The sequence below is a fragment of the Dipodomys ordii genome, unplaced genomic scaffold (assembly GCF_000151885.1).
Source record: "Dipodomys ordii isolate 6190 unplaced genomic scaffold, Dord_2.0 Scaffold22, whole genome shotgun sequence".
Taxonomy (NCBI): domain Eukaryota; kingdom Metazoa; phylum Chordata; class Mammalia; order Rodentia; family Heteromyidae; genus Dipodomys; species Dipodomys ordii.
This window is the reverse complement of record NW_012267238.1, coordinates 16636134-16659147: the sequence shown is the minus strand read 5'-3', so window position 1 is coordinate 16659147 and position 23014 is coordinate 16636134. Positions and strand designations below refer to the sequence as shown.

At 36.2% G+C, this 23014-nt stretch overlaps 1 protein-coding gene across 1 annotated transcript in view; it reads left to right on the top strand.

The window, feature by feature from the left end:
* Positions 1–23014, top strand: part of Grm5 (glutamate receptor, metabotropic 5) — a 521558-nt gene that overhangs the window by 427168 nt on the left and 71376 nt on the right. Inside the window, exon 6 of the mRNA XM_013013982.1 lies at positions 1284–1410. Coding sequence (XP_012869436.1) covers positions 1284–1410 — 127 coding nt within the window. The remainder of the gene's footprint in view (positions 1–1283; positions 1411–23014) is intronic.

Sequence of the window (23014 nt, the reverse complement as noted above, 5' to 3'; positions counted from 1 at the left end):
CTCAAAAAATTAAATCCCCCAACAACAAATCTTCAAAGAAACAACTGCCCAATAAATAAGTGGGCTAAAGACTTAAAGAGAAACTTCTCTGAAGAGGAAAGAAGGATGGCCAATAGACACATGAAGAAATGCTCAACATCCCTAGCCATAAAAGAAATGCAAATCAAAACAACACCTCACTCCAGTTAGAATGGCTAAAATCAAGAACTCCAATAACAACAGATGCTGGAGGGGATGTGGACAGAAGGGAACCCTACTGTATTGTTGGTGGGAGTGTAAACTTGTTCAACCTCTTTGGAAAGCAGTATGGAGGCTCCTCAAAAGACTCCACATAGAGCTCCCCTATGACCCAGCAATCCCACTTTTGGGCATTTACCCAAATGTTCACAAACAAGACCACACTAAAGCTACCAGCACGACTATGTTTATTGCAGCATTATTTACTATAGCTAAGATATGGAACCAACCCAGATGCCCCTCAGTAGATGAATGGATCAAGAAAATGTGGTATATATTCACAATGGAATTCTATGCCTCCATCAGAAAGAATGACATTGCCTCATTTGTTAGGAAATGGAAAGGCTTGGAAAAAAATTATATTAAGTGAAGTAAGCCAGGCCCAAAGAAACATAGGTCCCATGGGTTCCCTTATTTGCAATATATGCAGTATATGTCTGAGTCAAGCAGAAAAGGTCAGATAAGTTGATGTTAGGGAAATGAACCCTAAAATATGTATTCACATGTTTTTTTTTCTTTCATGCGATTGTTTCTAACACATTTATAAGATTATTTCTTTGTTGCTTTGTATGTCCCTCCCCCACAGTATAACCCTGCTTTCACTGTATTTGATGTCGGTATAATTTGTGGAGGGGAAGGGGAAAAACAAATTGTTTAAATAGGGATACAGGTGGACCCATTGCAACAATGAGATACACAAGTCGTTATGTCGAAAACGAACTTTACAACTTTGGTGCGGGAGGTGGGGGGTGGGGGGAAAGAGAGGACTGGGGGGGGTGGGAAGAGGATGGGAAGGGATGGGAAAGGGAATCAAAGGAGGAGGCTACAATGCTTGATAAGAAATGTACTCATTATCTTGCCTATGTACTTTTAACCCCTCTGTACAGTATTTTCACAATTTAAAAAAAAAGAAATTTGAATGAAAAGTCCTTTCTGCTTTACAAAGCAGCACACAAAATTTGGATAAGTGATTTGATGTCTTTGTCTAAAAATAATTAATCAAAAAATATGCAAAAGTTGATTAACTTCCTTAATATTTGCATTAGGTGATCCGGAAGGGAGAAGTCAGCTGTTGTTGGACGTGCACTCCTTGTAAGGAGAACGAGTATGTCTTTGATGAGTACACCTGCAAAGCTTGCCAGCTGGGGTCCTGGCCCACAGATGATCTGACAGGTACAAGTGTCATGTGATTAGCACACTCCTCCAAAGTGAACTGGAAAGAACAGATATTGGATATTGACATATCCAAGTATTTCTCATCTTGGTTTATTCTCACTATGGGACAAACACTTTCATTGGGCACCCAAGTCTTTTGAAAGACTGAGCTCATTTTCAGGTCTTAGGGGAAGATCTACCTATACTCCCATCCTAATTATATTAGAACTTCTAGGTTGTCTACTTGCCATTCTCAGCCTAGAATGAACTGCCCAGAAGTTCCTAAATAGGACTTTAGTGAAGTATGTTATCAGAAGTGTCAAGGGGAAAGTGCCAGCTAGGGAAAGGCGAAAATATACACTTTGCCCACTATGTACACATATCCACACACATCCCAGAGCAGCAAGGCAGCAGAAACTAAAACTCTTTCCTTTTCTTAATGATGTTCCTTAAGTGAAACAAAATCTCCAACTGATAAATGTGTGTGTGTGTGTGTGTGTGTGTGTGTGTGTGTGTGTGTGTGTGTATCTTTTCTGGGGCTTGAACTCAAGGCCTGGGTTTTATCTCTGAACTTTTATCCTCAAAGTTATTGCTCTACTACTTGAGCCATAGCTCCACTTCCAGCTCTTTTGGTGGGCAATTAGAAATAAAAGTCCCATAGAGGGACTAGGAAGGTGGCTCAGTGGTAGAACACTTGCCTTGCATCCATGAGGCCCTGGGTTCAATTCCTCAGCACCACATAAGTAGAAAAAGCTGGAGTGGCGCTGTGGCTCAAGTGGTAGAGCACTAGCCTTGAGCTGAAGAGCTGAGGGACAGCGCCCAGGCCCATAGTTCAGGCCCCACAACCGAAAAAATGTCCTTTAGACTTCCTGCCCAAGCTGGCTTCAGATGACAATCTCACATCTCAGCCTCCTGAGTAGATAGAATTACAGACATGAGCCGTGGTGGCAACTAATAAATTTTTAAGTAATATTGGATACATGGCACACTTGTCTTTTTTTTTTGTGGGTCATGTAGCCTAAAAATTGGGCCTGGGCCCTCGCTATCCCTCACTCAAGGCTAGTGCTCTACCATTTGAGCTACAGCACCACTTCTGGCTTTTTCTGTTTATGTACTGCTGAGGAATCCAACACAAGGCCTCATGCATGCAAGGCAAGCACTCTACTACTGAGCCACCTTTCCAGCCCACACTCACCTTTTTCCCTTGTGTTGTGGGCTCTATACTACATAGCCAGTTCTAACTTTTTACAATACAAAAGCAAAATATGACTTCTCTTAACCTTCATTCTAACTTGCCTGCAGTGCAATCACAACATACTCCTCATTTGCCTACTAATGAAATAAACATACATAAATTAAGATACTGTATTCATCTTAAAACAGCTTACAGCTTACTTGAGAATACAATAAGTAAAAACATTGCAATATGGTAAGAGAACATGTATTTATGGATAGAAGAGAATGAGGGGGAATAGGTGAGGCTAGAAGGAATTCTCTGGACAGAGGGCTGATCCCGTGATATGTCAGCCCAGCTAGCAATTCCAGAAGGAAGATGAATATTAGTACAGAATTCTTAGAGGGTAGATGACTGTCAGGTCATCAGTGAGATGCTACCCTCAGAAGATGAGAGATTATCTGTGGTGGCTGTCTTATCTTACTTCAAAAGCCTTGTTCAAAGAAAAGAAAAGAGCTGTGACTTGCTTGCATTAAGAATTTTTTTAGGAATTGGTACTTATACAGGAGACTTTCTTTTACTTAAGAAATTCTCATTAAGTACAGCATCAAAATACCTTGTGATAGAATTTGAGGTCTATTTTTATGATTAATCAACAAGCTTTTTGATGGTCTTATTCATCCTAATATCTTCAGAGTTTGACTCAGTGCTAAATACATGGGCATCAAATTTTTTTATGAAATGAATAGGTGAGCTAAAATGTGTAAATATATACACATACACAACATTAAAATGCCAGCAAGAAAAAATAATGATGATTAATTTGGGGAGAGGTGAGTAGTAAATACTGCTGATATCATTTTCTTTATGTTTTGTTTTTCTATTTCAACCTGGATTACTGCTGAATTTTAAATATTACCTGTTCTTGACCTTGTGTAGCTAAACACCTTATAAATAAATACATTCATCTTTTGGTATCTGAGGGGAGGATGTTGATTTCCCATAGATAACAAAATTTGTAGATGTACAAGTTCCACATATAAAATTATACATACATAAATCTATACATCTATAAATATATATAGAGATAAAGCTATAGATATGTATGTAAACATATATATCTGTATATTCTATATTTTACATAAGATGCATACATAATACATATACAATACTAAATATTATATATACTTATATGTATATATACATACATGTTCAATGTATGTATACAGCCAGACATGCAAAAAACAGGAGTTAGTGAAAACAGAAGTGAAAAGTTAGCTCAAATATAATAAATAGACACAGCTAGCAAATGATAGGGAGAATGGACTTGTTGGCCCTGACAGTTCATGTGTAGGTGTGCATGTGGAAAAGCAGATGGGAGAGTAGTGTCAAAAGAAATCAGAAGGCTAACAGGGGCTAAATCATCCACAAGCTACAACATGTTCATGATTTGTGTTTCATTGCTGAGTACAATAAGGAATAATTGCATGGATTTTGGCAGTCATGAGAAATACAATTAAGAGTATATTTTTAATTGGGTTCTTATTGGTGTAAGAAAAATTTGGGGATAAGTGGAAGGCAGAAGCAGAGAGTCATGCTAGACAATTGTCATTACAACAGACAAGAGTTCTTGCTATCTCTGCACAGTGCTTTAGATCTAAGGTCTTGCTTTAGCATAGAATGAATGAGACATAGAGATAAAGTGGATGCAGAAGATATGGAAGGCTGTCATATTTACAACTTGAAGAGAGAAGACATACATTGACTCACAATGTCTAAGAGTTTTGTTTTAGACCAGATAAGTTTAAGATGACTTTGAGATGATCAAGTGTGAATTCATCAATTTAGTAAATTACAGCCATAGTTTGTACCTGAAATGTAAATGAGAATAGAAATCCTGCTGTACATTTCCAAGAGCCTGTATTCTTGTAGGAGAGAAGAACTGATATTATATGTGTAGAATATACTCAAGAGAGCATAACTATTCTTGGAGAATTTTGGAAGTTTCCATGTTGAAGTACATGTTGGAGCTTAGTTTTAAAAAAGTAAGAAGGTAGTTTTTTTTATTATTCTAAAAGTAATAGCCAAGGAAAGGCTAATAGGTTATGAATCTGCCCACATGTGATCACTGTTATATACTGTTTGTTTTTTCATCTCAAAGATGTCCTTTCTGTACAGAGAAGAAAAATCCTCCCACTGTTAATTCCATTTTAATCCTCTTTCTAGTCAACTTCTTGAGTACAAAATAAATATTCTCTTCATGAAATTTTCTTATATTTGATTTATCAAAGCAATTTGTCCCCGTGCTTATTGAAAATACTCTTGGAGGAGATACTAGGGCCCACGACATTGTTAAACCTGATGATTGCTTGTCCGTCCTTACCTTACAATTATTTCTCTTCCATTTAATGGCCTTGATGCTGACATTCTTATGAAGTCCCCTTCTCTGTCAGTCATGTCACAACACAGGGCTCTCTGACCCACATAAACACCACTTCTGGATGGTTTTTATTGTTCCCTGGTCCACATTCTCTACAATAGATAATGCTAGATAGGCTCGCTGCTTCTCCTACACTATCTCCAAGGGACAATACCTACTCCGATAATTTGGATATTGTTGACTCACAGAAGTCTAACACAGCACACTTTCTTTTCCTGAGGCTCAGACTCATGAATCTACTTTCTGAACATCTCCTCCTGTTTAATTCACAGTATATCCAAGGCTCATCATTTCAGTGTCATGCCCTTTATTAACCGCATGTTTCTTTTTCCCATTGTGGCACTATCATTCTTTAAGTTGCTACAACCAGAATGAAATGAATCATCTTGGACTCCTGTTGTCTGCCACACATGTCCAGTTTGACCATGCATGACGATTAAAACTGCTTAAGTATTTATTATTATTATTAAAATTTTATTACCCTTAAGTAGTTGTACAAAGGGGTTTCAATTCAACATGTGAGTTTGTAAATACAATGCATCTTGATGAACTCGCCCCTTCTGTATTCTTAACTTCTTCACCTTCCTCTGCATTTGTACAACTCTTGACATTTGATTAGTACAATAATTTATTTTCCACTACCCACTCAGGTTTCTGCTACATGCCTCTACATTCATTTTTCACTTTGCTATATATTTCATATGATTTCATTGTTCATGTAAGGGAAAATATATCTTCTTTCCTTTCTAAGATTCCTGCCTTAGTCTCACATAACAAAAGACAATTTCAGAAAAGGCACATACAAGTCCATTTAATATCAGTTTAATACAACATGGAGCTATTGTAAGGAAAAGTAGCCCAGCAAGTCTGGTAAAAAGTAGTTTCTGTGCCAGATAGATAAGGGTATAATCATAGAAAAGCATAGTTAGGGAAAATCCATCATCTCGATAATGGCAATAAACTAGGGTACAAGAAACAAGTCCTCTTTTTGTTCTGCAGTGATGTATCTTTAGAGATAAGAATTTTTTTTAGTTATTCAAGATGGTACCTGTCAAATGAAAGTTTAATGACTTTTTTATGGGAGAAGAGTATGAGGAAGCTCACAGTGATCTTTCCGCTTCTGCTGTTTCCTCAAAATGCCCAGGTGATGCGTTTTAGAGTAGTATGTCCTAAACCAACGACTCAACACTTAACCAATGATTTTACATCTTTGTAGGATATGTTCCAAGCTCTTCAACATGATGCACAAACTCCCTTCTCTCTCCTACTATAATCTAATTTTGATTCCCATCGCTTTCTACCTCTCACTTTACAGTCTAGTATCAAAGACTGCATATGTAATTTTAGTCCTCTATATCTGTGCATTCACTCACACCTCTTGCTTTTTTCAAATACCAAGTAACTCCCCCTCATCCCTCTCTATTTTATCTGTGCCACCATCTTCATGAAAGCTCCTTTAATGTACTACTACTACTGTCTCTTTCCTATGGAAAAAACACCTACTTCTAACTGTGCCTCCCAGTTTAAGTAACCTTTTTAAAGTAGATCTTAGTTATATATATATATATATATATATATATATATATATATATATACACTTATTTCTCTACAACCAAAATGTAAGTTTCTCAAGGTCCTCCTTGTCTCCTTACCATATTTGGAATTCCAGCATCAACACAGGGCTTGACAAAAAGGAACTCAGCAAGCACATGGCAACACACAGTAAACTGATGAGGAATATTATAAATGAGCAGTTAAGTAGGCATGAGGTCCAGTTTATAAAAATAGCCTTTGAGGAAGAAGTTTGAATTTTATCCTGTAGACAGTGTAGAAACAGTGGATTTTTCCAATTTGAAGGAGGAAATGATTGTCTTTGGCTACTCACACAGATGTGAGTGAGTGTATGGGAAAAGTTGATAAATGTCAGGGCTGGAAAGGTCACCACATTGATATGTGAAGTTTAACCTTTCACTAGTATCTGTAGCACCTTTCTAAAGAGCCTACAGCTATTTGCAAGCCTAGATCCTTGACTCTAACTCAGAGTAACAGATCACTAGGAAATGCTAGCTGAGAGAGTATTCTGATGGCTTCAGCTATCCTAAAGTCTACCAAGAAGATACCTGGAACTAGATTTGGAAAATATGGTCACCTTTTTTCTGTACATTTGGCTTTATGTACCTCACTTCTGCCTGTAACATGACAGCTCAGGTCACCTGAAGGCTCAGTGCTCTCTCAATGGTTTCTATAAGCTGGGAAATGATTGAAACATCTTACAAATATCCCTTACTAAATCCCAACACAAACTGTAAGATTATTGACATGACTAAGAGATAGGAGCACACTAGAAATTTAATAATTGTCCAGAAAAACATTAGAGTTACAATCATTTGACATTAATGTTTGTCTATGTAGCAATAATTTTTGTGACTATGTACGTCATAGACCAAGGTATCATATCTGGAGGAGTATATGGTTGAGCCTCACTGCAGGCAATATTTTATATGTTTATTTTTAATTTTCATAAGATTTTAATGAAATCATTTATCTTGGCAGAGGAGAAAGACAACATTTATTTCAAGTTATTTTTCTTTTTCTAAGTAGTTGTACAAAGGCATTTTAATTCAAAATGTCAGTTTATGAGTACAATGTATCTTTTTTTTATTTGTGAGTACAATGTATCTTGATGAGTGCCACCCATCCATTGTTCTCCCCCATCCCTCTCAATGCCATCCATCCTTCCAGTTACCTGGTTCCATTTTCACACATACACACAAACATGCACACACACACACACACACACACACATATACACACACAATATCATGACTATATTTTCCCACCCTTCCTCTAATTTGCCCCCCCCTTGATACCCACCCCTTTGGCAAAACTTCCAGCTTTCTAGTATTTATTTTTACTAAATTGTGAGTTAGTTGTTTACAGAAGTTATACCACTGGAATCTTTCACTCAACTTGCTTGTGTATATATGCATAAGAGCCTATATATGTCTTCATACATGTTTATAATTTAGCTTTAACTTCCATATATGAGTGAAAACATGTGTCCTTTGTCTTTCTTAGCCTGACTTGTGTCACTTAACATAATAATATGTTAAATGCAGAAAATTATCTGTGAACAATAGAGTTAAAAATTCTGTCATCACAGTGTTTATTACACTGTAGCAGAAAGATAGTTTTCAACAAGAAAATTATCTCTAGAAATAACCAAAAATTGAATAAGAAAGAAAGGCAATATATGTGGATCACTTTATAAATTTTGTTTACATAGTCACATTTCAGAGTGAAGATTATTTTTAAAATGAGATACTGATTTCAGAAGAGCAATGTCATCTGAAGAGAGAGGAGTCAGATGGGAATTACAGAAGTGATTTCAGCAGTGTGTATTATGTTTCTGTGGGTGTCTGTGTCAAATTTGAAACAATATGATGACAAAATGTCAACATTTATTAAATTTGGCTATATTTATATTTATACTGTACTTTTCTACAGATTTTAATTTTTGTCATTTCAAGTACTTCACACTAATGGAGCTACTCAAATTATCCGAAAGTTATGATTTATACTTTCCCTATAAACACAGAAGCATGTGCTTATACACAAGATTTAGTTGACTGAATACAGTGTATACAGGAATGAATTTCCTTTGAGTGAACCTTTCAAACAAGAGTTTAACACATATGGGATAAGGCTAATGGGAAGGAGTGGATGAATGCAAAAGAGAACAAGGGACAAATACAGCCAGAGCACTCATAGTACAAATATGATAAAGAAAGAAGGAAATGTGAAATGGCTGTGGGGGAAAAGAACAAATGGGATGAGGGAGAATGCTGAAAGGGTTGACTCTGACCAGGAAACACTAGACATTTAGGTGGGCACCTTAAATTGCAACCCTCTTGTAGACTTTAAGAACTTTAGAAAAACATAAAAATAAGTTTAAAAATAAAAACAAGAGAATAAATTGGAGGTTGGAAGAGGATAAGAGAAAAACCACAGTAAAAGATTTTTTTTAAATCAACATGAATTAGCAGCAGAACTAAGTATTTGATTCTCAAAAAAAAGGTGGTAACTACAATAATAGTGTGGTTTGAGGGAGAAAGAACAAATGTGGTGAAAGGTTATAATCTGAAAAAAGCACTTAGAATTCTCTAAAAGCTTCTGTCAGACACTTTTTCATAGTTCACCAAGCCCGCCGCATCCCGCTGCATCGCTGCAAAAATTGTCCTAGAAAAACATCTTTCGCTTGTTTTCTGTCGAAGAATTTAAGATGGGAGGCAAGTAGCAAGAACCCTCAGATCTTTTAGCTCTTCAGGCCAAATCTGCAAGAACATTTCCAGGTGGGTTTGCCAGGCTCCGGCCACCTTCCAAAAAGCCCAAGTGAAAGAGAAAAGCAAAAACAATGTGGCTTTTAAGAAGTAACTCAGTGGGAAGCTTTATGACAGGAAGTTAGAATGATTTCGTGCCTCCATTCATAAAGAAATGTATCTTATTTAAGTGCAGAGCTGTAAAATTGAAGCAAAGCTCTGCACATCAACATTTTAATGCCAATAGCAACATTCTCCAGGAAGTTCTTCTGGTTCCCTGAGTTACCTAATTGCACTGGAGATTGGAACTTTTGTATTTTCATTAAAGAAGAAAAAGTGAACAGAATCAAATGGATGGAGATGGTGGGAATCAAAGCCGCAAGAGGATATGCCTCAAGAGGGTTGGGCCCATTGGCAATTTCTGTAACTCCCGCATTTGAGTTAGTCTCCTTACAGATGTTTATTTCACTCAGGTTCCTTAGCTTTTTTCTACTTTATTGGGACATATTTTGGTCTTTTCATTAAAAAGCATATGTATTTTCTTAAAGATAATTAGAAATAAAAATTAATTTTAAAAAAAGTGCCTATAATCCTGGCTATTAAGGAGGCTGAGATCTGAGAATCATGGTTAGAAGGCAGCCAGGATGGAAAAGTCTGTGAGAATCTTACCTGCAATGAGCCACAAAATAAAAACCAGAAATGGAGCTGTGGCTCAAGTGGTAGAGTGCTTTCCTTGAGCAAAGAAACTCAGGGACAGCACCCAAGCCCTGATTCAAGCCCCCAAACCAGCACAAAACAAAACTAGAAAATACACACATGGATTGCTTTCCATTTCCAATAGATAGTTATAATGATATTATGCACTTTGAATCCTGTGAGATAGATGTTATTTTACACTTGAATTAAGTAAGACTATAAATTATTCTAGATCACAAAACTAATGGGAAATCAAGCCCAGAGATTTATGCGACACAGCCTACCTTTTAAAAAATCACATTTGAGAGCCCCCTATTTTCAGTAAATTATTTGTAAAAAGAAAATCAGCTTTAAGCTGGTCAAATATTAATTATCTTCAGCCTGCTCTAATATTTTTCATTCTAAATGTGCCATGTTTGATTATTGTAATTAAATTTAGATACTGAAATGGGGACATTCTTTTCAATTATTGTGTTTCTGATTCTTTAAGAGCTTTGTTGCAATTTTAAGTAAGAAATGTTTATTATTCCCATTCTAGTGGTTTTGGTTGGAATGAAAATGAAACAGATTTTCAGGATGGTGCTATTGAATTCTTGGTTTCTATCTTAGACACTAATTTCAGTAAGAATATATGCTAGACACCTTTCTATCCTACCACTCGTTTATTTGTTCAGCCAATGTGATTTTTTAATCACATTTATACTGTTTTCAACACAGTGCCAGGCTCAGGAGGTCAGGCATACACCCATATAGGAGTAAGGAATCTATTTTGCCAAGGACCATTTGGTCACTGATGTCAGCTAGTATTGATGTTTATGTTATTATAAAAATAGCTCCCAGAACTATTGTGTTTCAAGTGCTGCTTGTAGTTGCCTTGGTAGGGCCAGAGTAAATGATTTTGAAAGGTATACACAATCCCCATCCCTGAAAGAGGACTGACTTATGAGACTGCATTTGGACTGTACATATAAGCCTGAATTCCCAGATCCTTGGAAAGCCAAGAGAGAAGGATCAAGGTTCAAGGCTAGATTGAGCAAAAAGTTAGAGACCTTATCTGAAAGAACAAGCCAGTCAAGTGTGAAATACTATAATATGGGAGGCAAAGGTAGAGGGCCAGTCTGAAGATGCCCCAGGCAAAAAGACAAACCCTATCTGAAAAGTAATTACAATACAAAGAGCTAGAGGTGTTGCTCAGCTGGTGGAGTGCTAGCAAGCAAGTGGCTCAAATGCAAGTCTCAATACAACCAAAAGAAAAGAAGATGGGTATGCTGTATGCAATAATTGAGCCATTTTCTGGGTGCCAGTACCTCATGTGCATAAACCTAACCACTTAGTGTAAGAAATCAAATGACTACAAACAAGGACACACTAAAGTTTCCAGCACAACTATATTCACTGCAGCATTATTTCTTTCTTCTTTCATTTTCTCCCCTTTGTTTTACCTCCTGTTTTCCCTGCTTTTGATTTCCCTGCTTTGTATTGTATATAAGTTTATCTGATTTGGGGAAGGTAAGGGGAATCACACAAATGGTGAGACAAAGGACCAAGGCTGAACCAAGGCAACATTGATACTCACAAGACAGTATGTTGAAAAAGAACTTTACAACTTGGGAAGGAGGGGATCCTAGGGGAAGGAAAGTGGGAGAAAAAGAAGGAGGAGGTGACACTGTTCTAAAAAATGTACTTATTACCTTACTTATGTAACTGTCAGTGCTCTGTACATTGCCTTTACAATTAAAACAAGAAAGAAAGAAATAGCTTGGGATTTAGGGGTAACATAGGAACAAAGATACCAACTCAAAAGGAACTGGACAAGGCAGTTTCCAGGGTGTGCCATCAGCCAAAAGTCTGGAAAGCAAGCACACACAGCAGGCAGCCTGCTACCTTTTCATCCCTAACTTGGTAGGCCCTGCCCATCTGGTCACCTTGGCTGACCTCAGGTTCACAATCTGTAAAAGGATGTGGCTTAGTTGATAGTATGTACTTAGAATTCATGGAGCTTCTAACAAGATGTCTTAATTAAAGTGATCAGAAAAAGAATGTGTGTAACTAAAACATAATTAACAAGCCACCTGACCAAAGCAGGAACCCTTCAGAAAAAGAATTCACTCAAGATTAACAGAAAGGAAGCACACTGCTTTGATAGAAAAGACATTTTCCTCTCCTCACTTTTTAAGAGGCTGAGATATGAGAATCCTACACCCTGGCTGGAAAGACCATGATAAGCTTATGTCCAATTAGCCAGCAGAAAGCCAGAAGTGGATGTGTCTCAAGTGGTGGAGCCCTAGATTTGGGCTGAAAAGCTAAGGGATAGTGTACAGGCCTTGAGTTAAACCCCAGTTCTGGTACAAAAAAGAAGAAGAATTAAGGCATATATTGTATAGGATGCAATGGTGCCACAAAGGATGGCAAACATTTGTCAAATTCAAGCTGCATAAGAAGCATAGTACTTGTGCCTACATTTACTGATGGTGTCATAATTTCTAATGCTCAGTAGCCAAGGACTTAGTCAGAGATTAATGCACATGTGAAAGCAGTTATAAATTGGATTTAAGATTGCCTCATAAAAGAAAAAGAGAGGAGAAAATGAGAAGGTAAATAGAGGAGAGAAAGAGAGGAAGAAAGAGAGTAAGAGAAAAGAAAAGGAAAAGAAAGAGAGAGGGAAAGAGAGAGAAAATGTGTCAGGACCCAAGGAAGCACTGATTCCTCTAAGTATTGGACATTTACAGGTACTTCTGGGGGAACAAGGAATTTGTATATGAGACTGAGAAAATGGTAATAAAATTTTCAAGCAGACATATAAGATAATAGGAATGATACATACTTATCTAAAGAATGTGAATGTGTCTGAAATAACTTTTCTCAACATAACAAAACTGTTTGAAGGGAAGTGCATCACTGTCTTAACACAACTTTGCAGCAAAGTCTGCAATCTAGGACTGCCTATTCTTTCCTAAATAACAAGCATCATAATTCCAATCTGCTGTAAGGAAAGTCATTAACAATAAAATTTTCCACATTCCCAAATATTTTTAGATTTTCCTTTTTATGGTTCTTATACATAAACTCACCAAAACAATATAAGGAAGTTGAATTTACAATAGATGTCAAATAAAAAATACAATGAAAGGGATGACACTGATCAAGATCCATTGGTCCCACAAACTTACATATTGAATTGAAACCCCTTTGTACAATTACTTAAGGATCATAAAAGAAAAATTAAAAAAATAAAGCTTACCAAAAAAATCTGAGAGTTTTGTGTACAAGGTATATCATTAACAATTCATATTAACTTCAAATTACATAGAGTTTAAAACAAGACTGTAGAGTCAGTCAAAGCAGGTTCAAGTCCACACATCACCAATGACTCACTCTGTGATATCAGGAAATACATTTCCCATTCTGTGACATGAAACAAATATATTTCCTTCTCTGATTTTCAGCTTTGTTTTCCATAACCTAGAGGCAAGAGCAGTAAGTAGTTCATGAGATAATCAATGGTATTAAATAGTCTACAATAATAATGCCTGTTAAATGTTCAATTATATAAATTATTATCACTCTACTCTAGGTAAAGTTTATAAAAACATAGTTAATACAGACAAATGGATTGATTTAGAATGAGAAAAACCAACCTATCTATTCAATGAAATTTTTGGGGGGGTCCGGTCATGGGGCCTGAACTCTGGGCCTGGGCGCTGTCCCTCAGCTCTTCAGCTCAAGGCTAGCGCTCTACCACTTGAGCCACAGTACCACTTCCGGCTTTTTTCTTTTTGCTTATGTGGTGCTGAAGAATCGAACTCAGGGCCTCAGGCATGCAAGGCAAGCTCTCTACCACTGAGCCACCTTCCCAGCCCCTATTCTATGAAATTTTAACGTGATTTTTTAATAGTTAATGTAGAGATGATATACAAGGGGGGTTACAACTACATGAGTGGAGTCATGAGTACAATTCTTTTTGAACATCTCCCTGGCCCTCTCTCTCCCAGTTTTTCCCTCCCATCCCCACCCACAAGATATGTAGTTCATCTTCCACATAGTGTCTAGTGAGTACCACTGTTGTATTTTTTCACCCTTTGTTCCATCTTTCTGTGCCTTACTTTATCCTCCCAAATACAAACAAACTAAGAAATAAGACACAAGGAAAAGAAAAAAAAACAGCAACAACAACAATGAATCTCTTGCTTCTTTTGCTTGAAATTTTATTTTATATGATCATGTGCATATAACTATTGAGACTTTGTCATCCACTCCTATACATATCCTCCTTTGGCCTTTGGCCTTTGGTCTTACTGTGTGAATGTCTACATACATATAATTTATCATGTTCCAGTGTGTGTGTGTGTGTGTGTGTGTGAGAGAGAGAGAGAGATTCAGTGTGTTTACTTGTAGATTTATAGGCACATTCTAGTTACCAAAATTGAGAGAAACCATGCAAACATGTTTCTTTGGCTGTGGCTTACTTCAATTATTATAATTTTTTCCAAGTCTTTTCATTTCTTTATGAATGGTAAGATATCATTCTTTCTGGTGGATTTGTAGAATTCCATTGTGTATATATACCACATTTGCTTGATCCATTCAACAGTGAGGGGCATTTGGGTTGATTCCATATCTTGGCTATGGTAAACAATGCTGCAAATATATGGCCATCTAAAATTTGATAAGGGAACCAAAAGCACAGGTTGGAAGAAAGACAGCCCCTTCAACAAATGGTACTCGCAAAATTGCCTATCTCCATGGAGAAAACTGATGCTAGACACTCATATATCACTCTGGACCAGAATCAATTCTAAATGGATCAAAGACTTCAATGTAAGTCCAGTGCCCTAAAAATATTACAGGAAGGATTAGGAGAAAGTAAGAATGGGTTGAAACTTCCTAAGATCCAGAATCACAACAAATGAAAGACTGGATAAATGGGATTGAATCAAACTGAAGAGCCTCTGCATAGCAAGGGATATAGCTATCAATATATATAGAAAGCCCTCTGAATGGGAGAAGATTTTTACCAACTATACATCAGACATGGACCTCATATATAAAGTATACTTAGAGCTCGAAAAATTAAACCTCAAAAAATATACGCTCAAAAACAACAATCCAGTCAACAAATGAGCTAAAGACAAGAGAGATTGTCAGAGGAAGAAGTTAAGAATAGCAAATAGACACATGAAGAGATGTTCAACATCTCTGTCCATAAAAGAACTGCAAATTAAAAGTAAATTGAGATTCCACCTCACTCCAGTTCGAATGGCCATTATTATAAAATAACAATAACATGCTGGCAGAGATGTGGCCAAAAGGGAACACTAATACACTGTTAGTAGGAATATTCAATCATTCTGGAAAGCAGTATGGAGATTCCTCCAAAGATAAAACATAAAGCTTCTCTATGACCCACATCCCACTTCTGGGCATTTATCCAATTGACCACAAACCAGGCCACACTAAAATGTAGTATCTTTTAAATCAACAATTAGCTCAATGGATGGAAACAGAGCAGCCAGTGGTTTTTGCATTTGTTGAACTAAGTTGTTATAAAAAAAAACACTCCTGTTTTAACTTCACTTAAATTGTCTATTTAGGCCTTCTGATTCTATGTACAAGTCTAATGGTGTCTCAGAAGTCTCAAAATGCAAAATTAGAAAGCATCTAGCACCTTTAAAAAAATCTTATCACTATCTCTGTTAAAGGTTTCTTGCTTCATTGATGACCTCTTATACAACTTTAACATTTTATTCAAAAAAGAAAGAAAAAGAGAGAAAGAGTATTTTAAGTCTTTCCAAAATAATCTAGTATTTTTACATTTTAATAACTTTACTTTTATATCTGACTATAAGATTGAAGTAAAAGGAAGACTCTACTATTGGAGTGCCTCAGGGTACAGTCTGGATCTTCTCTTTTCTGCACCCTAGCTTCATTGTTAATCATCCCCAGCTTCATATCACCTAATATCACCCACACACTAGAGATTTCTGAATTTAATTTTCCAGCCCAGACATTTCATCTAAACTCCAGGCTTGAATATTCAATTGCCTGCTTGATATATTTATTTAACTGTGTAATAGCTATCTGACATTTTCCTTTTCCAAAGTCAAATTCTCGGTCTTCCTGAGCCTCCAGGATACTCCCATTCTAGTATCTTATATTTCACCTAGTGGCAAGGCCATTCTTTCAGTAGGTCAGACTAATAACTTTGTAATCACTTTTTTTTACTTCTCCTATATCCTAAAGTCAGAAAATCACACTAGTTTATTCTTCACATATATAATTCTACCACTTCTTACTACCACTGTAAATCCACAGGGAAGAACAATCATCATTAATCACCCTTACTACTGAAGTACCTTCCTAATGAGTCTCCATTATTGGACCTTTGTCCCCACTTACATCCTATTCACAGTAGCTACATAGGGAGATCTTTTTATTAAAGTAAACCAAGTCACTTTCTCTTAAAAACCTACAGTGGTTTCACCTTATTCAAAGTCAAAGTCTTCACAAATGCATGTTCTACATGATCTGGTCCTCTGTGATATTCTGGCTTACTTTTCCCTTCATGTCATCCTCTCTCTCCATCCCAATGCATTGGTCCTTCTGTTCTTCCATTACAACATCAGAAGGCTGTTTTCCTAATTATTTCCCTAATGGTTCTGCCCCAGATAACTACATTACTAGCATCTAAGACATCCACTGAGTCATTGCTGAAATGGCTGCCTAAAAGCAACTAATTAAAGAGTAAAAATTATCACACACACACACACACACACACACACACACACACACACACTTCTTACCCAGTCCTACCTATTTTTCTACAATTATGTATTGCCTTTAAATACTTTATACTGTTCATAAAATTGTAAGAGAATAAGATAATGGTCACGGATTTTTTAATATCTTATTAATTTGGTATCTCCAAGATCCTAGAGAGTAATAGACACTCAATAAACATTTGTGGAATGGTGGTGGGAGGAAGAAACAAATCCAGATGCATTAAATACCTGCCACCTATCTTAGTAGAAAACTTGTGTCCTGCAAGCTAATCCTACAAACACATCAAGAAGATTAGAATGATCATCTCCATTTTTCAGAAAACAGACTAGAAATGAAAATAATCTATGCTTATAATCACACAGTAACTAGAAATACAAGATTTCTGTAAATTTCATCATTTTTTCCATAAAATGGTACTAGAGACAGTATATAGGTTATTGTGGACCAATGACTTCTTTATAAAAACACCTCTAAAATGCAATGAAAACATTTACAGTTTCTTTTTCAATACCAAACTTGATAATATTGTGAAATTATTTCATTTAATGCTGAAAAAAATGATTTTTTCTTTCTTCTTTTTTTTTTTGCCAGTCCTGAGATTTGAACTGAAGACTTGGGCACTGTCCCTGAGCTTCTTTTGCTCAAGGCTAGCACTTGAGCCACAGTACCACTTCTGGTTTTTGCTCTTTGTGTGGTACTGCGGAATTTAACACAGGGCTTCATGCATGTTAGGCAAGCAATCTACCACTAAGCCACTTTCTCAGCCCACATGATTTTTTAAAACAATGCTAGGGCTTGTACACTGATAAATTACAAAATAACTTCCCAATCCTTCCAATCTCTCAACTTTCGTCAATTTATAAATTTTTTCTAACCTAGTGAATAAAAATCATAGTATGCTTATAGTTTGTTTATACTATATATGTGTATATATATGTATATATATACATATACATATATATATATATATATATATATATTACTGACTACAGGAAGGAAAAAATGCTAAAAGCTCAGCTTTCAATAGAACTTCTCAAAATGTGTCCTAAAAAGAAAAACAGGTCTTCATCTGGCCAGAAACCTTATGATGAACACATCCACTGTGATCTCCACAATGATAAATTTGCAGTATCCTAAGCAATGTCTCCACAGTAGAAATCATTCTGCTATAGCCAGACTGGAGAAAAATAACATGGTTTCAGTTTCTGATAAATATTTCCTGTCCCAAATTCAATATTTTTAACTATAGTAACCTACTTGGGAAATGTTTCATAGACATTATTTAATTTGAATAATCTGAAATAGCTGTGATTTTGATACATTTTAAAGATTGCATTAAATAAGCTGAAAAATTCATAGAGCCATTTTACTCTGCCTTGTATACACATAAGATAGTATAATATTTATGATAGTCTAATTTTTATTTTAAGCTGTTCATATTCAAAGAGGCTAGAAAAATAAAACAGCCTGTCAATTTATGTTTCCATGCATCTTGATCAATGTAATCTCATCCCTTCCATCATTCTCCTCACATTTCTCCTAATGTCATCCATTGCTTCAAGTTACCTAGTTCCATGTTTATATATGTACATTGAAACAGAAGAATATAGAACCTTCAATAAAATATGCCAGCAGTTTAGCAGGTGCTGAGTTACTTTGTTTTATGTATATACTTCTTTTCCTTCTTCTTTTCTCGCTTTCTAATTACTTTTCAAGACAAGTATTATTTTATATGATTTCCTGCCAATCCTGTATATATAAGTGGTCAGGTTATTATCTCTTCTCCTTGACTTTCATTGATTTCCCATCTGAACTCTCAGCAGTAATTCCTTGACACTTAATTCTTTTAGGATTCCACATTACTAGGCTGTAGAGTTAATACTTCTAAGTATCTTATCTACATTTTGGCTATTTTCTTTCATTACTTCTACTATTTCTATGTTTGTATTTATTCTTCTACTTTTCCTTTCAAATGCTCTTATATTGCAAACATACTTTATCTTCCTTAATCATTAAAAATAGATAAAATATGCAGCTATTGAGCTATTCTGCTCATCTGCTAAGATAATCCTAGACATATACTAATTATTGCAAATAAGAGAAACTATGGGACCTATGTTTCTTTGGGTCTGCCTTACTTCACTTAATACGATTTTTCCCAAGTCTTTCCATTTCCTTACAAATGGGCAGTACCCTGGTATTGTATTACATTTATCTGAATTAGGGAAGGGAAGGGGAACAACAGAATAGTGAGACATAGGACAAGGGGAGAACAAATGCAACAGCGACACTCACAAGACAATATGTCAGAAGTGATCTGTACAACTTGGGGGAATACAGGCAAGGAAAGTAGGAGAAAAAGTAGGGAGGGGTAACAAGTTCGACAAGAAAGGTACTTATTACCTTAGTTATGTAATTGTAACCCCTCCGTACATCACCTTGACAAGATAGATAGATAGATAGATAGATAGATAGATAGATAGATAGATAGATAGATAGATAGATAGATAGATAGATAGATAGAATAATCCCTACTTCACAAAGCATAGCTATTTGGCCATGCTCTATTTTATTTTTTTTCTTTCTGAAGTTTCAAGTGTTGAATATTTGAAATATTTTTTTAATTTTTTTTATTGTGAAAATACTGTACAGAGGGGTTACAATTACATGGGCAAGATAATGAGTACATTTCTTTTCAAGCATTGTAGCCTCTTCCTTTGTTTCCCCATCCCATCCCTTCCCATCCTCACCCCGCCCCCCACCCAATCCTCCCTGTTACCCCCCTCTCCCCCCACCCCCGCACCAAAGTTGTAAAGTTCATTTTTCGACTTGTGCATCTCACTGTATCCCTATGTAAACAATTTGTTTTTTCCCTTCCCCTCCACAAATTATACCGACATCAAATACAGTGAAAGCAGGGGTTATACTGTGGGGGAGGGACATACAAAGCAACAAAGAAATAATCTGATAAATGTGTTAGAAACAATCACATGAAAGAAAAAAAAACATTTGAGTATTTGGCCATGCTCTATTTTAAAGGAACAAATGATTACTTTTCTATCATCATGGTGCCAAGCCAATGCTGTAGGTGTAATAGATCCTCAATAGTGTGTGTTAACTAAGAAATGAGATGCTCTAGCTGTGCTATGAGTCATTATCATTCTCTGTAATTTCATATCGTTAATCTTTCACCTTGTAAACCTTGCTTATTTTGTAGAGATTGTTGCTAGTGTGTGTGTGTGTGTGTGTGTGTGTGTGTGTGTGTGTGTGTGTGTATGCACATATGCACCAATACTGGGACTTGAATTCAGGGCCTCTAGTTCTTGCTTGGCTTTTTCACTCAAGGCTGTCATTCTACCAACTGAGCCACACCTCCACTTCCAGTTTTTTGCTGGTTACTTGGAGATAAGAGGTTCTGGCTGGCTTTGAACCATAATCCTAATATCTCAGCCTCCTGAGTAGTTGGGATTACAGATTTGAGCCTCTCCTGTCTGGCTTACTTCTTTCTGTAATACAAATAAGCATTTTTCTTGCTTATATAGAAGTCGCCACTTGGGGAATACTAACAATACTATGTTACTAAAAATTTAGAAAGTAATAGGTTTGGTAAGGAGGAGATATTTGTATCAGAATATGTATTATGTTTTCCAACCAGCCTCAGGAAAGGTAATATAAACCCAGGGCTTAGAGCACTCCTGGCATGTCTCAAAAGAAAATCAAAGATCTCTGGGGATATGTAGGAATACAGCAGGACTTAGGAAGTGGTGAAAAAAGTATGAGTCATAAAATCAGAAAGCTTTTGAACATTTAGGTAGAAAAAAACACAGAAAATTACTTCTTCGTATACAAGTTTACTTTTTTTAACATTTTTTAAAGTATGACTAAAACTGCAGGAAAAGACTTTGAAAAGTATCTGGCAAATTAAGAAAAGCAAATAGAAAGGAAGAGCAACATTATACAATCCAATTGACAGTTCACAGGTTTTAAACTGATGTCATTGTTCAGTTTCAATAAAATCTAAAAATGCATTTAACCAATTTCGAGATTCATTCCTGAGGAATTACTTCACTGACCTATTTGGATCTGTAACTTCTTACCTGTAAATTCTATAAGACTTGTTCCTTTTGTAGGAAAAGCTATAGGATTTCCATTTTGTGTATGGAAATATGGAAATGAAGATAAGAGTAAATAGCTCATATTCCTAGGAAATACTTGTCTGCAATTTGAGCTGAAAAAAAGGTGCGTGTTTTTATGTGCCTCACCTGGCTTCTCCTTTCTTAATTTAGCAATTGCGTGTTCAGTCTATTTAACTGGCTGTTATATGCCAGGCACTGCTCTTAGCAGTAGAAATACAGCAATACACAAACTAATATCCTGCTCTCAAATTGCTCCAGGAAACCATATGACACAAATACACACAGATCCAGGGACAAGGGCCCACATAAGAGGAATCCAGGCTTAGGAAATCAGAAGTCATTTTCAAAGAGGGTCTACAACATGAAAAGATAATGAGGAGTTAGTGGAGAGAAATAGGGAAAAGTACAAAAAGCAGGCACTTTTTCTATCAGCCCATTTTATTATTTAAATCCAGATTCAGTGTTTTTCCAGGCATACTCATCTGCAGTATAACCAGAAGTCATATTTTTCAAAGCTGTTCCCTACAAATGTGCATCTGTGTTAATTCTTCCCTTCAGCACTCTCTCTGCTTACTAGTAAATCATTCTTTATGTCTTAATTACAAAATAAATCTTGGCACAAAATGTCAAATCTCCCTATAAAATATAAACAATAAAGAACAAAAAAATTAAACCTAAATAAAAAACATAGCTCTGAATTTTCATCTCTTGGTGAGAATTTTATTGAGCAACTCTAAAACAAAAATATGTAATGAACGATGATGGCTATGAAATAGGCTGTGTCTAGTGATGGATGGATTGCTATGAGTCTACTCAGTGAGACAGGGAAATGTTCTATGATGAATCCTTGTTCTCTTGGACTGGGTATGCTCTGTGCCAGTTCAGAAAAATGTTCTAAGATAAAAAACTTTAAAAGCATAAGAACAGTTTACCAGTCTGTATCTCTAGCTATTAACCCTCACTAGGATATGAATCTTGCTTAAACCAATGAGATTTCTTAGGGGAAAACATGAATTGAATAGAGATAAATTTTTTCTTTGAGAAAGTGAATACAACATATTTTGCTTCATGCTAAAATAATGGTAAAAACTGATTAACCAAAGTGCATTCCCTGCAGAGATGTAAGGACTTTTAGGTTGGTACTGTTTTTATCTCTATTGAACTTTGAAAATGTTTCAATTGAGAGCATTCTTGGGAAGAATGAATCTGAACTCTCTAGTTAGCATGAATTTAAGAATTCTTGTTAAAAATTTATTTTCTTACAGAAGAGTTATTGGGACCCAATAAATTACTCAAAATGAGATTTTATTTATTTATTTATTTTGTCAGTCATGGGGTTTGAACTCTGGGCTTGGGTGCTGTCCCTGGCTCTTCAGCTCAAGGCGAGCTCTCTACCGCTTGAGCCACAGCGCCACTTCCAGTTTTCTAGTGGCTTATTGGAGATAAGAGTCTCAAGGACTTACCTGCCCCAGCTTGCCTTGAACCACGATCCTCAGATCCCTGCATTCTGAATAGCTAGGATTACAGGCGTGAGCCACTGGTGCCCAGCTCAAAATGAGATTAATCAACCCTTAAGACATGTGTCACATGGCAACTAAGTAACAGAAATATTTCTAATGTGGAATATGGCATACTCAGACACAGAAATAAGCCTTTGAGCAGCTTGCACACATTTGGCTTTTTGGTGTACCATAGCTTGCTTCTAAAATTGAAGTATACACCCAGGAGCTATATACTGTGACTCACATCTGTAAGCATATCTACTCAGGAAGCTGAAATCTGTGTATTGCAGCTAAATGCCAACCCAGGCAGAAAAGTCCCTAAGAATCTTATCTCCAGTTAATCAGCAAAAAGCCAGAAGTAAAGGTATGGCTTAAGTGGTAGAGTGCCAGTTTTGCACAAACAAAAAAAAAATCTAAGGACAACCACAGATGAATGGATCGAAAAACTGTGGTATCTATACACAATGGAATATTATGCAGCCATTAGAAATGACAAAATAATGACATTTTCAGGGAAATGGATGGAGCTAGAAGAAATCATGTTGAGCGATGTAAGCCAAGAGCAAAGAGACAAA